This window comes from Erithacus rubecula, assembly GCF_903797595.1.
Source record: "Erithacus rubecula genome assembly, chromosome: 3".
NCBI lineage: Eukaryota > Metazoa > Chordata > Aves > Passeriformes > Muscicapidae > Erithacus > Erithacus rubecula.
This window is the reverse complement of record NC_136689.1, coordinates 17,300,117-17,316,451: the sequence shown is the minus strand read 5'-3', so window position 1 is coordinate 17,316,451 and position 16,335 is coordinate 17,300,117. Positions and strand designations below refer to the sequence as shown.

At 42.6% G+C, this 16,335-nt stretch overlaps 1 protein-coding gene across 1 annotated transcript in view; it reads right to left on the bottom strand.

Annotated features, from left to right (window-relative positions):
• The window catches only part of PIP4K2A (phosphatidylinositol-5-phosphate 4-kinase type 2 alpha), a 106,375-nt gene extending 90,923 nt beyond the window's left edge, over positions 1 to 15,452 (bottom strand). Inside the window, exon 1 of the mRNA XM_079302419.1 lies at positions 15,097 to 15,452. Coding sequence (XP_079158545.1) covers positions 15,097 to 15,237 — 141 coding nt within the window. The 5' untranslated portion in view covers positions 15,238 to 15,452. The remainder of the gene's footprint in view (positions 1 to 15,096) is intronic.
• Positions 15,453 to 16,335: the final 883 nt, after the last annotated feature.

Sequence of the window (16,335 nt, the reverse complement as noted above, 5' to 3'; positions counted from 1 at the left end):
GATTTGCCACTTGGCAAGTGGGAATAGTCCTGTCTCCTTTTCCCCTTTCAACCAACAACCCCTTCGATCAGAAAGCAAGTTGATTCAGCCTATGAACTCGGCAAAAATGAAAACAAAATAAAAGCCCAAAACACAGCCTTTTTGCCAGATTAGTCTCTGGTCTTTTAGCAAGCTGAATTAATTTACTGGATCATCAGACAAATACTAGAGAGCCAATATAAACTAAGCAGTAGGAACTCAGCCTCCTTTTATTGAAGCCACAGACATAGCTGAGAAGGGTTTGATGAGAGGCATTTATCCCTGTACCTTAAATCACAGGTAGCACTGCTGCTCTGCTGCAATTCATACTGGGACACAGACTAATAGAAAGGCCACATGAGAAAATACAAGTAAGTCACTCAGGAGAGTAACCACTTGAATCTGCAGCATGTCTCTTATTGAAGCAGTGGAAAGAGTAGATGTCAGTCTCTGAACCAAGGAAAATTAAAACAGTATGTTGGACCAACAGTAGATGCTGAAGGTCTTTTTCAGTCAGCTAGTTACATGCATCATGTAAAACACATGGCATTTTGTGGCTGCACAAACACATGCAATTTCAATTGGAGTTCTCTTACTTTTTCACCCATGTAGAGATTATCCTGCTTGCCCAAGGCACCTATAGAGTAGCACTGCTGTGAGAGTCTATGAGTGTCCCCAGTACGAGTGAAGTTAAAACTGGGATGCAAGACAACAAAGCCAATAGTTTGCCCCTATCACAAGGGGACAGACTCATTGCTCCTGCATCCCATCAGGCAGCTCTGCCTGTCCCTTTTGCACTGCCTGCAGTATTTGTCAGATCCCACCAGAAACAAAGTACTCAATTTCCTAAAAATATCATCTTCTCTCTAAAAAACAGTTTGGCCAAAGGTACAATACTGAAAAGAGTGGAAAAAAAATATAGGATGAAACCAACAACAACTGTTGCTGAAAGGAGGTAGAACTGAAGCAACACCTGAAAAAGACCCACAAGTTATCCCTTCCAAGACTCCTACTAGGAGCATAATAGTCAGAGTCCCTAAAGACATATAGAAGCAAGAAGCTAATACAGCATTACCTATCTGGCAAATTGTTATTCAGAGTAAGCATAAATTGTCCCTCAGGGGAAAGATTTACTAGAGATTTTACAACCCTAAACTGGAAGGGAATACAGCAATGGAGGTATAAGTGATGTATATTCAAAAACAGAAGGAAAGAGAATCAAGGCATGGAAAAAGGGTATAACTTCTGTGATGATTTTCAATAATCTCTTATAATGCCAGGAAGGATTCTCATCAGAGGACTAACTGAAAGAATAACTATCCATCTCTTGACAAAGAGGCAGGGGAACAGTTTGTTCAGGTTTCCTTATCACTTACTGCAAAACGCACAACATTAAAGACAGAATACTATGACAGACTAAGTCCAACATTCATTTTAAGGTTCAGCTATAGACTAAAGCAGGTGTCAGTGTCTTCCATTGGCACAAGCAGAAGCATTTTCAAGATATGAAAAGCTACCATGGATATGAACTACCTGTATTCCAAAGGGATTTTTATAAAATCCCATACCAAAGACTATACTTTCATTTCCTTTACATTTCAGTCGCTTAGCATTTGCTGCATGTACTTCTAAAAGCACTTCCCCTAAAAGACTGGTATTTAAACTAGTAATATCAGAGTTATCAGATTTTACTGCTTCTTTTCTTGACATAGAAAGCACAAAATTGATTAAGTGTTAAGAGACTTGGTATCTGTTGTTAGAGGACAATAAGTTGAAGAATAAAGAGGGTTATTAGGATAAGGCTGTTGGTAAAACCTGTAGAAGCAGAAACTTCAAGCAGCAGCTGACAGATTTTACTTTTTCCATCTATTGCTCCTCCTCTGGAGGATCATTACAACCTTCCAGGTTTCAATATCACTACCCTCCACGCAGGGAGAGAAACCAGAGTCCCAAAAAGGATCTGGTTCACAGCTAGCACAGAGCAAGGCTTAGCCTTACCTCTGCAGCAAGGCATCACACAGCTCCAGCTCTCAGTGTGCTCTTCTGCCCACTGCTCCCAGCAGTGTGTGCATCCCACTCCTGTCCCTTCTGCTCCCCCCTGCCTGCCTGCACACAGCATTAGTTTTCAGCAGGCCAGCAGCTGACCTGGCTGACCAGACACACACACACACTGCTAGCAGCTGAGCTCACCCACGGAAGGTTTTAGGGAGGCTCACAATGAAGCTATGCTTTTATGTAACAACTTGGCCAGAAAGCAGAGAAAGACAACTGAAAGCCATATAAACCCTCAAACAAAATTCCCCTCTAGTCTGCAAAACACCCTTCCTTTCCACATGTGGAGAGTGAAGGTACAATGCCAGCTTTAGATCTTCAGAAGTCTTTAGGAATGAAGGTATTACACTGTAGTATTACTCATGTCAGGTTAAGTTATTTCATACTTCCTGACCTTAAGTATACCTTTGGGGGGGGGGGCAGCAGAGTAGCCAATAAATAATTTAAGTAGCTCATCAGTAAATCACCATGGAAAATTAACAAGATTAAATGTCTTTGGTTTCATATTGCTGGGGCTAAGTGACAACAAAAGTATCACTTAGGTAGAAGATGTTTATACTAACACAGGATATATTTTATATTTACAATAATGTCATGCAACAATTCTGCAGTCATGGCCTGGATAATTGAAGATGACTAACAGTGTTGTGGAGTTCTCATTGGTGGTTAGTTTAACTTGGCTTTGATGTAATCTTGCACAATTTTTTATTTCACTTTAATTTTCGCAATCACCATTCCAAAACTTTAGACACCCACAGCATGGGCACCTCTCTCTAATCAGTCACCCTGGATGCTTTAAGAGCAGATTTCAGCATCCACAGCCTGTGCCAGCTTGACTGGCCCAAAAGCAGAGCTGCAGGCTGGATTTGTTTGACTGCACTTCTATCACTGGTCCAATTACCATGCCCCTCCAAGGTGGCTTAAAGCTCTCTGCTTGCTGGGGGAGCTGTGAAACAGGTACCTTGTGCAACAGTGAGCACTGCCAACTCCACCAGAAGCACAAGCCAGAGCCTCCTGAGCACTTTCCTTTGTGCATTACTTATGCAAATACATGTAAATGCACAGGACCTCAAGGCTTTAGGAAATACTTCAGAAAGCAATAAATTAATTAGGCAGGAAATAAGCTTATCTGTCCTGGAAGATACAGTAAAATTCAACAATACCAATTCTTTGGACAGTCCCTTAAAAATAATTAAAAACTTGCAAGCTCCCCTCAGTTATGTAGCAGAAGTGCTGTGACTCACTGCAACTGTTTATTTTATGTCCAAGGAGTACAAAAGCTGAGCATTTTCACTCCTGGTTTGTCTGGCCCCTTTTGTCCACCCTACCTCAAATTCTGAGGCATCAGATATATCTGAAAACTTAAATAAAACTGGATGTTTTTCGAAGAGTGGTTAAGTAGTCTAGCACAAACTATAGAGACATAGCTGTATGGCATAACTGCATCAATAACTAAGCTGTAACAAAGTTTAGCATTCCTTGACTATACAAACTTCAACAACAGAGATAATTTCCATAAACTAAGTAACAATATGGTTATGGTCCACAGAATTATTTTTTAAGTATTTGACATACCAAGCACTCAAGGAGAGAGAAAAAACACTACTACCTAGACAGCTATTATTAGTATTATATTGCATAGTATGGAAAAGCAGGGTGCATCAAAAGGGTGGAGCAAGATTCCAGATACACTCCATAGTACCCAAAAGACAAGTCTTTGCATCCCTCAGCAGAGCTGCCTAGCATGGGAGGTTACACAGCAACTTCTGTGAAAAACTTATATTCAAGTAAGGGGGAAAAACATAGCAAGCACAGATCTGACAAATCAATTCTGAGCTCAGACCTGCCAACTAGTGATGCAAAGGCAAGTAATAGAGAAAAATGTAGCTCAAGGATCATGCTTTACTATCTTGACTGTCAATTGTTTCTTCCACCTCCTTGAAGCCATAGTATTAAATTTCATTATCCAAGTGATCCATGCCAGCTTGCACCACTGTTTAAGTCTGTTTGCAATAGCAGGTGAAGAAAATCAGGGAAACCTTCACAGTAAAACTACTTGTTTTGTTGTATAAAGCTATACAACTTCATCTTGAGAAGTCTACACAACCAAATCTATATTCTCTCTTTAATGAAGGGCCTAGGTTTTCATTAAATACAGTGCTTCCCATGTCAGAAATCAGTGTGTCCCAAATCATCTCTTTTCAAAGCCTTTGACCAGCAAGTCAAATATTCATAGAACACTTGAAACTCCCCTACTTTTTTGGGGGGTATAGGCTTTATATTTCAGGACCATCCAAGACATAGATAATATAGGTTCCTTTCAGTTTTATTTATCAAAAGGCCACTATTGGTTAGAACATAAGTCTGACCAAAAAACAAGAACTCCTGAAATCTCACTTATGTGCTTATATGTGACACAGATCTCCTGGATGATGTCTTCAATTCAAAAGGCATCCCATGGCAACACAAATAAAAGCAAGCAGGTTACTTCAGGTGTTACTTTCCACCACCTGAATAGAAGGATGTCTATGCCCTCGACCCAGGTTCCAGCTGACATCTTCACCAACTCAACTACATAAAGTAAAACACATTAAAATATGATTGCTTAAATAAATTTCACCTTGTAAATAAAAAAAAAAAAACACCAGATCTCTTAAGCAGCAAATGCAGTTTTAAAGAGAATTTTAGCTCTGCCATTGAGATAATCATAAGCACATAGCAACAGCAACTTCAGTGACTGAATTACTGTCTGCCAGCTAGACATATTTCTACATCCCTCATCTGTTTTTCATTTCTGAACTTTTCAGCATTGTGCTGCCACAAGAGCAGTATACCATCTTGTGACAAAAATCAAACAAGAGGAATGTTTTCATGACCCTAATAAGTCTTAGGGCACATGGATAAAACAAGCATTTTTACATGGTAAATACCATAAGGCTTAGCAACTTCAGCAATACGAAGACACCCCCAAACAACCAATCATTACACACATTCTCCTATAAAACAGTTAGAAACATGACTTTTCAGGGAAGAATCTCTACCTTTTGAAGGGTATTATAATGGGGTGAAGACTTCAAGCACATTGCTGCAGAGTAGTTAGCAAGAAGCAGCCCATTGTGAAAGAGTCATCACCCATGAGAACTCAATAAATCTTTCAGGTGATCAGCACATCATGCAGGAGTAACCACTACTTTCAGGCTCTCCCAGTAACTTCTTAGGTGCTTAACCTTTTATTGTGAAGCAAGTCAGGTTCAGCTAGAAACCTCAGCAAGTTGTTCACAGGAAAATGAAAAACCTGACTTAAACATGAAAGTCTGGGATATTTCCTCAGCAAGACGGGAATATTAAAAATATGCTACGGAATGGCATATGGAATGGCCAAGTACAAACTTACAATGCAATATACATCTCTGAAAGATTTATCAAGTACAAAAGCATCTGAAAAGTAATTTCCTTGTAAAGTGAACTAAAAGCACCAATACCAACACTAGGTAACTGTTGTAACATGGGGAAAAAACCCTCCACTAGCGGGAGAGATTGTAGAGAAGGAAGAGAAATCCACTGCACTCACACCAAGAAAAAACATAGTGCACTAGCAATAGTCAAGATACTCAATGTTTCAGTACTGTTTTGCTTTGATGTACTGCAACAGAACAAGCAAAGGAGCAACAAGGGATGCAGGATTCTGTGAGCTCACAGACATCTGAACCCTATTAACATCACTGAGCCAACACAGCCTGAAGGACATTGCTCACTCAAATGAAATAACCAGCCACAACTGCCTGCAGCTGTAGGTAGAAAGAGAAAGCATCATTGTTGAATCAGCTGAAGCCCAAAATAACAGCTGGAAAAGCTGCTATATCAGGAACAGAATGGGCAAGAGGTTTCAAAATCAGCAGTTGTAGTGCTTTTTGCTTGCAAGCAGGTACATGGGTCTGTTAGCCAGCACTAAGGTTTTGGTTCTGTAAATGACTTTTACCGCTTGTGTTCTGTAAACCTGAGGAATATCCAGAAAGCTTTTCTTGGCTGGACCACTGTGCCATCACAGGAGAAGGCTGGTTAACATACCACGCACTGCAAAGTGAATCATGAGTCAGACTGAAAGCACATTCCTGCTTAACACCTAAGAGAATTATTAAAGGAAAAAAATTTCTTTTCAATTCTCATCTGCTACTGAGGGCAGGGGGAACATGCACTGAGAGCAGCAGGGACACCCTAATTTGCATCAACCCCAAGGCACTGCACAGGAAGCTGGTGTCAAGCATCTGACACTGCATTTCAGTTTGAGTGAGTCACTTCTGAGCCCTCTACCTGCAAGCTCGAAGTGATTAAAGTTGTTTGGAATGGCCTTTCCAGTAAAGTCAGCTTGTCTGAGACTGCAGCCTTTCCCACAGAGAAAGCCTGCTCTTTTGAATAGCCAGCTGAGACAGCATGTGTTGATAAGTCCTTCCTCTTCCAGAAGTAAAAATAGATATCCCCATTCCTCAACTCAACTGTTTTCTCAATTTTTGGTACTTTGCAACTTGGTCTCCCAAAACTAGCTCTATATTCAGCTCCAAATATAAAAAGTAAGAAAGACCAAAGCAGGAAAATTAGCAACCCTGCTTTTGTTATGTCAATCTTCCAACTTTTGCTCAGCTCCAGGAAACCATAATACATGAGATTTGCACATTGTAAAGGGCCCCAACAACCACAAACTTTAACAACTATTTCTCTCCGAGCTCCTCTACAAAGTTTTGTTATAATCACCCAGAAACCAACCCACGAAGGTCACACCACACCATAACACCAATAAACACTAACTACAGAAAACTTACATTTCTGAGAGGGAAAAGCACATTGAACAAATAAAAAGCACAGCCAGGAACACTGACATCATAACCTGCTGTACCAAAAACACTTTTGGTAACCACATGATCTAGCAAGGCTCTACAAAACACTGGGCAACATGATTGAGGCTTGGCACCACAAACTAATCAGATATTTCTCAATTTCAGTTCAGTATAGTAAAATTATCAGCCACCAAAAAACAGTATAGTAAAACTAAAGTCACTTTCTTATAGCTGGTCTTAGGCTAACCAAGTTGGTTATTTTCCTCTCTCCCCTCCACCCAAAAAAAGTCAGTGATGCTACAGCCACATACTTGATAGGCTGCAGGAGACTTAAGGTAGGATTCTTAAGAATTGTTATTGTTTAGAAGTTCTTCCAGATGTTGACAGTTCCCTCTAAAAACAACCTCAAAAACTCCAGCCCCTAGTGATTACCTAGAAAACCATTATAATATTTTTGAAGACATTTAATGTCTGGATATATAAGTTATGAAGTTAGAAGTCTACCATGTTCTAAAACCAAGACTGTAGAAAACCAGAAAACAATTGGTGCCATATAGACAGTTTTGTCTTTTTCCAAAGAAGCTACTATTTCAAAAGACCAAGATAGTTGAGAAAGGTATCCTCATTAGAAGTGCAGAATCCAGTGAGAGTTCTCTACTCAAGAGGGTTTTTTCACTGTGGACAACAGTTTAACTTGAGGTTACTGCACATGAAACTGAACTATAGATAGGAGACCAGTGGTCAGTCAGAGCCCACTCCTGGCTGTCCTTAAGCTACTCTAAGTACACGTACATCAGACTCTTCCCTTTATGCTCCCTGCAATTCCTCTTTTAAGCTGGGACTGACACAAATATAGCCTTTTGAGGAATACAAATCCTATGACATTGATTTTTCGGCATTTGTTTTTCTGTTTGCATACCTCCCCAAACAAACTCCCCATAGGATCAGACCAGTACCAGAGAGAATGGAAATCAGTGAAGCAGCCCCACCTTTAGTAGGCTTCAGTACTATGGAGGTTGTAGTTTGTCTAACCTTAAGCTAGCTTAAGCTGGCACTTCCTTACAAGGAAGTTATTTTCCTCTCTCTCTTCTGTTTTTGCATCAACATTCTTTGTGCTGGCACAGCTGTTTGCATAGCTGGACCATGAACTTCAATGAATTATGGGCCATCTAAAAAACTCCTCAAAATGTATTTGGAGCAGAGTAATAATAATAAGGAAAACAGATATGGTTGAACTTGCTAACCAGGAAGACTGTAACAGCAGAGATTGATAATATGCAAATGCAGGTATAGCTGAGGTGTGGGACAGCACATGACTAAGACATCAGGAAGGAGATGAGGAAAAGTGAAAGACTAAACCAGTTAGCTCAAGCAGCTGAAAGGTGGTTCTGTAAGTCTCAATCTCACCAAGGAGCTCCACAGGCTTTCTAATAATGTCACATAAGGGAATGTGATTTTTTTCAGTTTTGTCTTACAATCTAAAAGGAACATGCATATATTCACAGCTGTGTTAAGAATATTAGGATTGTCTTGGGAATTTACAACTTACAAGTAAGAGCTGGATTAGACTAATTACCTGGCCCAGTGCACAAGGTAGCTGTTCACCAAGCCTGATGAAAATCAAGTACTCTAAAACATGTATGGCCATTAAGTACTTCTACTGCAACTATTCAACCTCATCCTTTGAGGACAAAGCTAATGTTTTCTTTGCAGTTTGAGATCCTTCACTACAGCATCCAACTACTTCAAACAATTTTCACAACACCCTTATTAAGCAATCTCTCAACACAAAACTAATGATTACAGAACAGCCCAGGCTCAACAGGAAGATCGTAAGACAGATGATCATGTAGCAAACCACAATCAAGAAGTTATCATCTCGACAATTCAAAGCTAACCCATTTCACCATGTAGCAGGATGCAGGCTATGAAAACTAACAAGGTTTGTCATTACCATCCACAGCAAGGCAGCAATTTCTTAGACTGCCTTCAGTTATTCTGCCAAGTGCAAACACATGGGTTCCAGTAGTGAAAATGAGGAAGAGAAATCAGAACTTGTGTTAGATATTGTGTAGTAAGTACCAAGTAAAAGAAATGGAAACACATGGAAATATGCCTTGGAAATAGGCATAAAATAATGAATTCAAACTGGAGTATGGAGGTGAATATGTACTACTTTCAAACCTTTAAAACCTCATAGTTAACCAAGATGACTAACCTCTCAACAACTCAAGATATCCATAAACAAAAATGACTACAACTCCCAAGTGCTTAGTTTTGGCAAGATTACACTGAAGAAATGTAAATAATGGGATGTTTCACCTCTGAAGTTGTCATGAGGTTGCACAATGTATAGCTAGTGTATGGATCCCTACAGCACAAGATGAGATGTTTTCAAGGCAGAACAGAAAACAGGACTGTAGAGGAGGAACTGAATAATGGAGTGAGTCAGTTATTGCAAATAAAGTTTGTCACCCTGAAACTACAGAAGGAAAATAAACATCTACAGGGCCCTGGCAATAGGCATAATGCAAGTATCTGCTTTAATGAGCAAGGAATGAAAAAATAATACCCTAGAGACTCAAGGCATCTGGTGCATGATACTCAAATAAGACAACTAAGTTGAGCCAACAAAACCAATTTATGCTGCCTATTTGCTTCATAGAACATTGTCCAGCCCTTTCTGTGGGGGTTAATGAAATCCAGTTTCAAAAACCCACAAGAAAAAAACCAAACAAACAACCCTAGCCTTTGCAGCACCTTATCTTGTAATTTGGAAGAAACTACAGAAAATAGTTTTGAAACTGCTGTCAGAGCTCTTTCATAGCTCTTCCACTCATCCCTAACAGAAACTATTGTATGTATCCCTTTCAATAGTTTACAGAAGGACATGAAATATTACTCCCATTTGTATTTCATGGAAGCATGTTTACTACCCTTAACCTAATCATAATATTTACAATTTATTTTTACTAGTCCATCCACTCAGTTGCAAAAGCAGTATCAAATTAATTTCTGCAGCACACAGAGCCTGACACCCAAAAAAGAACCAAGTTTTCAATAAATAGCTCTTCCTGTTCTGCTTCCTTCTATATGCAAACATCTGGGCTGAGTGCCCAATTGACTATTTAAAAATAGTTTTAATTGCTTTATTATCTGCTCTGATGTAATCGATGCTTTTTAATACATTGTTTCTTCCAGCTTCTTAGAAAGAGCTTTCTCCCATAGTCTAACACCACCTCCATTAAACAATTCAAAAGATGGTTTTTTTTCCAAGCTCACTGTCGAAACCTTGAGTAATACCTTTAGTTTTATTCTGCCTTGGTTTTGAAAAGCCACTTATAACAGCTGCAGTAATGATGCTCTGCATTAAACACAAACAGTAAGAACACACCTGACAAATGATGAGTAGCCCTCCCCACCTCAAAATAGTTTCCAACCAACCTGTTGTGCTGACAGCCAGTGCCATGAGTCAATATTATGGCTCCATATCTTCAGGGTGCCACCAGTCACATCATTTAAGACTATATTAAAAATATGGACACAGAGCTTATCAAATCCTTTAACTTTTGAAGGCCTACTGCTATGGGCTTGTTTTCATCAACCAATCTCAGCCTTTCTTTAATGAAAACTAGTCACAAGTATGGAGTTTGTATTCCAGAGGGTATCACCTGATTTCTCAATTATTTAGGTTTCATCTTCCTACAGAAGAACTCTAAAACTTTTACAGTGTCATTTTCCTACATGTACAATGTGTTAGGACACAAAGTTACTAGGAGAGATGCTAGGTAAATCAGGACTAAGAGTTACACCACAACCAAGAGGTTCTATTTTACCTAACAAGCTCTCCAGTGGCATGATAAAACATAAAAATAGGTATTAATAAATTACCTACTTGTGTATTTGTGTGGATAAAAGTTTGTAACAGGACCAGTATACTAGCTAAGAAAACACTCAAACTGAAAACTTACTGTAGCAGACATTTTATAGCTTTCTGCAGATACAGAAGCATTCTTAATGTGATCAAATATATCCTAGTGCATGAGAGGGGGAGAAAGATGCATTTACTTGTCATGTCTTTTCTCCTCCCTCCTCCTAGTTTCTAACTCTAAGGGGAAGGAATCCAAGAGCTACATTGTAAAACAGGAGTCCCACAGCTCTCTTTTCATTATTCTGTCCTGGTGTTGCTCCATTTCTGTTAAAAATATCAAGCAAAAATACAGGGAAGAGTGTAACAGTAGCATCAAGCTCACAGTGCCTCGTGTGAGCAGTTCAGGATGGTCATGGAGTTCACTGTGTGCTGAGTTCTTTAGCCACAGAAAGTACACTCCTCTGATGTACTCCACAAAGTGCTGGGGGGAAAGTAATTTTATCCACGTATTCTTGATTCTCCACATGCTTATTAGGCAGCGAGTGCCATTGAGAAATCAGGCACTGTTAAATTTTTGGATCAGCTTGTAATCATCCAAGAAACAGATGGTGATTACAGATTCCAGGGGCTGGGGGGAGGGGGGGGCTTGCTTGTTTTTGGTTGGTTTGTTGTTTTTTTGGTTTTTTTTTTTTTAACTTGTACACTACACTCTAACTTCATTAGACATTCATGCTCTTCTCTTAAATACATTTAATGGTTGACACAGTAGGCAAGCTCTCCAGCAGTCTGTTCTTTATCTCAAAATTAGTTACAAAACCTCCCACTTGTATCAGTTTTCTGCTATCTTTCAGGGTGATCTTTTGAAGGACCTAAGCCTACAAATTCCCAGCTTTCCTAACAAGCTCCTAACAGAAACAGGCAACCAATTCTAGTGAGAACACACTCACCATCACTGTGCCTGCAGAAAACGCAAAACCTGTGGATTTCATTTATAGGCCCAGAAAACAAGTTACATGCCACCTTCTTCCTTCCCTCTCCTCCTTTCTACAGTTATTGGAAATCCAGCAAAAGTGACAATATAGAGGTAAGAATGTTATTTACCATATCAGTTGCAAATTAAATACAAATTATGGTGCTAGTTAAAAATATAGCTTTAAGTCATACTAACCAGTGAGTTTAAATATTCCAGTAGCACAGCCAGATTATCTTTGACACAGGGTAAAAGACCAAGATAAAATCAACTGTTAATGATGCAGATGCCTGCAAGATCCAAGCACTGACAATTAGTCTCTGCTGCTACAAGTCATCAGTATTATAATCAGCTCTACAAAATGGGACACAGTTGCTTTCCCTTTCACTTAGCAGCAAGCTTCATTCCACAGCATATGTCAGAGCACTGAGAAATGAATTTACAGCTCCAAATGTGAACACATTTTTTCTTGCTTCGTAAGACATTTGGGTAACACTCACATGTTTTTCTCTCACATGCCCTTTGAAGTTATTACTGAACTTGACTGTACTTCCAAGCAAGGTTTTGCGTTAGGTATCTTGCTACTTCTACTTAAATAAAAACAGCAAGTTGCTTACAGTTTCTTGAATGGTTGGGTAATTGATAAGAACCTTGGGCAACAGACATACCTCTGCAAATTTTTCCCCTCATAAAGAATTCACACTTCTGCTGTCAGCCCTCAGCTTTGTGGCACCAATGTTTAGATTTTCCCATTAGAGTCATGTTTCCTCCTAGAACAGGAGTTAAGGAAAAAAAAAAAAAAACAACAAATTGTTGTCTTAACTCCTTCAGATAATTCCAAACTCTGAAAACCCTCCAAAACTCAACAAACAAATATAGTCCTAAGATTAAAGTCAATAAACCTGCAGAAAAATAATCTTTTTCCTTTTTTTATCTTCACCAAGTGTTTCCTCCCAAAATATGCAGCAATGTCAGAAATGTAGGAATGCCTCTCAGCTTCACTGTTTTAATATATATTCTTATTTCCCAAGACCGTAGGCAAGACTCGAGACTTCTATTGTCTCATTAATTGATAAGCAGTACAGACAGTCTTAAATATAAATTTTCAGATGATTACTGTGTTCTAATTTTAATTACTACCATCACGAACTATGATCTATGCTCAGTTCCTATTCTAGCCTTTGCTTATGGATTTCTGTTTATTCTTCTAAGAAACCTAAAGATTGTTAATTCCCATTCTTAATTAATCCACACACATAGTTTGTATTTCTCCCATGACAAACTCTTATTTATGATAACAGAGTTAAACCATGCTGCACACTTTTTTTCATTTGCTGGACAGTGCCACATGAAGCATTACAAAATGACAGGAAAAGCATCTAACAGAGGAGCCTGCAATGCTTCAGTGCTGCATTCTTGGCCAAGAAGAGATGTTTAATTTGGACGCATCAAATTAACTTTTTTTTCCATGCTCTCTCATTCAGCAGGATTTCACTTCCACAGGGCCTCCAAGCATTACTCATGACTACATTTTGAAGCGGGGAAAGGAAATGGAATGCCATCTGCAGAACATAACAGATATTCACACCTACAACCATCACCTTTATGTGAATGTGAGGCCTCTTTTCTCTGAGCCTGTTGTGTTGCTGGTGTTGTTTTTCAAGCCTTTACAATGAGAGGATTTCAGTTCACAATTTTGCATCTTCTGTGCATGAACCAACACACCTTATGACATCTTCTACTGATAACAGCCATTCACATTACAGTACACAACTGCAGGATGGTGAGGATCACACATGGCGTTGCATTTGTCACTATTTACTTGGTTATTACTTGTAGTGAAGAGGTCTTTTCTCTAAGCATAGTATTTCCAGTGTGAACTCCCACAGCAATGAGCTGTTGCAACAGGAGGATCTCTGCCTTCATCAGTGATCTTCTTTCTCCCTCTCTCCTCTGGGAGACAGTGAACAGCTAGCACACGCTGCCATTCACTACAAGTCTCTCACCCTGCAATTACCAGCTTGCTTGCTTTCATTAAAGAGGCCTGTTTGGGAATTTTTTATCACAGTAGCCACTGAAAGAGGAGCAAAAGAAATGTGTGTATTTCTTCCCAGTTCAGGGAAACAGAATATCATGCACTCCCACAACTAAAGACATTTCTGCTTTGTAGGTAAATAACTACGGTCTCGTCGGTTCATGACATAGGATGTCACTGCTCACAACTAACCTACAGAAAACTTGAAATCCTTTGTCACCATTTCCTACCAACTCACAGTGCTACCTTAAGCAGAATATTCAACTTCACTGAAGCTTCTGCTCTGTCTGTACATACAGTCAAAGCATTTCCTCATGATCCTCACTTCAGGCACTGTGCTGTTTAACATAGCTCTAACAGGGCTCAATCTTGATGCACAGACTCCAGGCTTTGGGTAAAAACTACTGAAACATCCACAGAGGAAAAAACCTCATGGGATATGGATGTGTGGGAAACAAAAGGAATAGCAAATAAATACTACAGGCTGCTCTGTCAGTTTCATGTGTCTGTTTCAAAATGTGTAGTCTAATCTCAAACTGCACACTGACATTCTTACACGTTTGTTACTCCGCAACAGACGTAACCCATGCGAACCCGACACAGGCACGCAGGCTTCGCTCCACCAGCAAAGGGAATACGCTTTTTACTCGACCGTCCGGATACCCGATTTTCGACGATCTTTAGGCTTTACACTTTTAACCTGCCACGGTAGCTGTTTAAAGATGCAAAACTGCGACCCGAACCTCGTAATGCCCAAACCACGAGACATCTTTACCAGGCTCCTAATTTTAACGCAGCCCACCACCGGGCCGGGGGTTCTCCCGAGCCGCCCGTCCCCGCAGGGTGATGGAGCACTTCACAAATGGTGCAGTTCTGCCGCCTTACCACACCGAGCCCTTCCTCCTCCCCTCCCCCGCGCACGCCGGCAGCGGACACTTGCCGAAGCGAACCGCACGGACACGGGACGAACTTGGCCAGCTCCCACTGATAACCGGCGTTTTTCCCAACTGGATGCAGCACATCCATGCGACGCCCGCGCGCGGCCGGAGCGGAGCCGCTCGGGCTCCGCTCGCAGCACCGTCCCCTCCCGGGCAGCTCCCGCCCGCTGCCAGCGAGCGGAACCGCGGGGCGAAGGGGCGGACACGGGCTGCCCGGGCACCCCGCGCATCCCCGCGCCGGGCAGGGCGCTGCAGCCGCTCCGCGCCGCGCCGCGCTCCCACGCTCGGCAGCCGCTCCGGCCCCGCCGGGCGGGGGCTGCCCCGGCCGCGATGCCCCGGCGAGGCGGGCGGGCTGCCTCGGGTCGAACGGCGGCGCTTACCGAGTGGTTGACCCCCCACATGAGGACGCTGAGCAGCGGGTCGCTAGCCCGGAACAACTTCACTTTTTGCGCCACGAAGTGCTTTTTCTTGGTCTTGGTTTTACTCGCCATGACGGGCACGATGCTGCTGGGGGCCGCCATGGCGCCGCCGGCGGCAGAGGTGGAAGGGGCTGGTGTGGGGTAGAGCGGCGGGCGGGCAGGAGCGAAGGGCAGGGGCGGTCAGCGCCGCAGCCCCGCGGGCAGGCGGGCGGCGGGCGGACAGCCGCGGGACGCCGGGCGCATCCCGGCCTGGCGGCTGAAATGGCCCCGCTCGGCGCGGCGGCCCCGCCCCGCCCCCCCCGCGGGGAACGGCCGCCGCCCGCCCGCCACGCACCGCGCGCCCGCCCCGCCCCCGCGGGAGCCGCGGAGCGCCGGCTCTGCCGCCCCTCTGCGCATGTTCCCCACGCGGCGCCTGCGCGGCCGCGGGCAGCGGGGCCGCGCGCGCCTCCCTCCCCTCGGGGCCGCGGGCCTGCGGGCTGCTGCTGCCTCGGCGCCGCCCGGGGAAACGTGCTGCTCGTCCCTGCCCTCACAGCCAGCTCCAGTCCTCTGGGAAACCAAACCTGCTATCGCCCTGCCCTTTAGCTAGCTAGTCGCTCACAGCGTAACTTTGTACAGTTTGTGGCAGTTGCTCCGGTTCCAGTTCCCCCTCTGTAAAGGGATCTGTAGGAATGAGAGGGATCTCTGGCAGGGCTTTGCAGCTGTGCCGCTCCAGCTGGGCTCCCTGAGCAGAGCGGTTCCTTCCAGCCGGCGAGCAGCAGATACAGAAAGCTCGGTCACCTGCAAGAGTATTGCACCCCTGTGACCTCACTGTGCTGTTACACCACAGCAGAATGTTTCTTGATTGCCTTCCTGGCCACGGAGGATATGGACAGTGACAGGCGACATCCTGCAAAGGCGTATCTGACCAGCTCAGAAATATCAAACAGGCCATATGCTTTGCTCTGCTGTATGATGAGGAACTCAGTGACATCTGCCGCCACTGTTCGGGGTCAGTACCCACGGGTAACACAGAGCATACATCTCCTGTGCCTTTACAATAATTCATACATCAGCTTCTGAATAATACAGACTGACCTGCCTGCTGTAGATCTTGCTTTGTTCATCAGCTGATGCTTCAGCAAGGTGACCAGATCCTTAGGGAGAAGCAAGAGCAGGGCATCTCCATCAGGGGGACAAGCTACAAGTGAGGGTCATCGCACT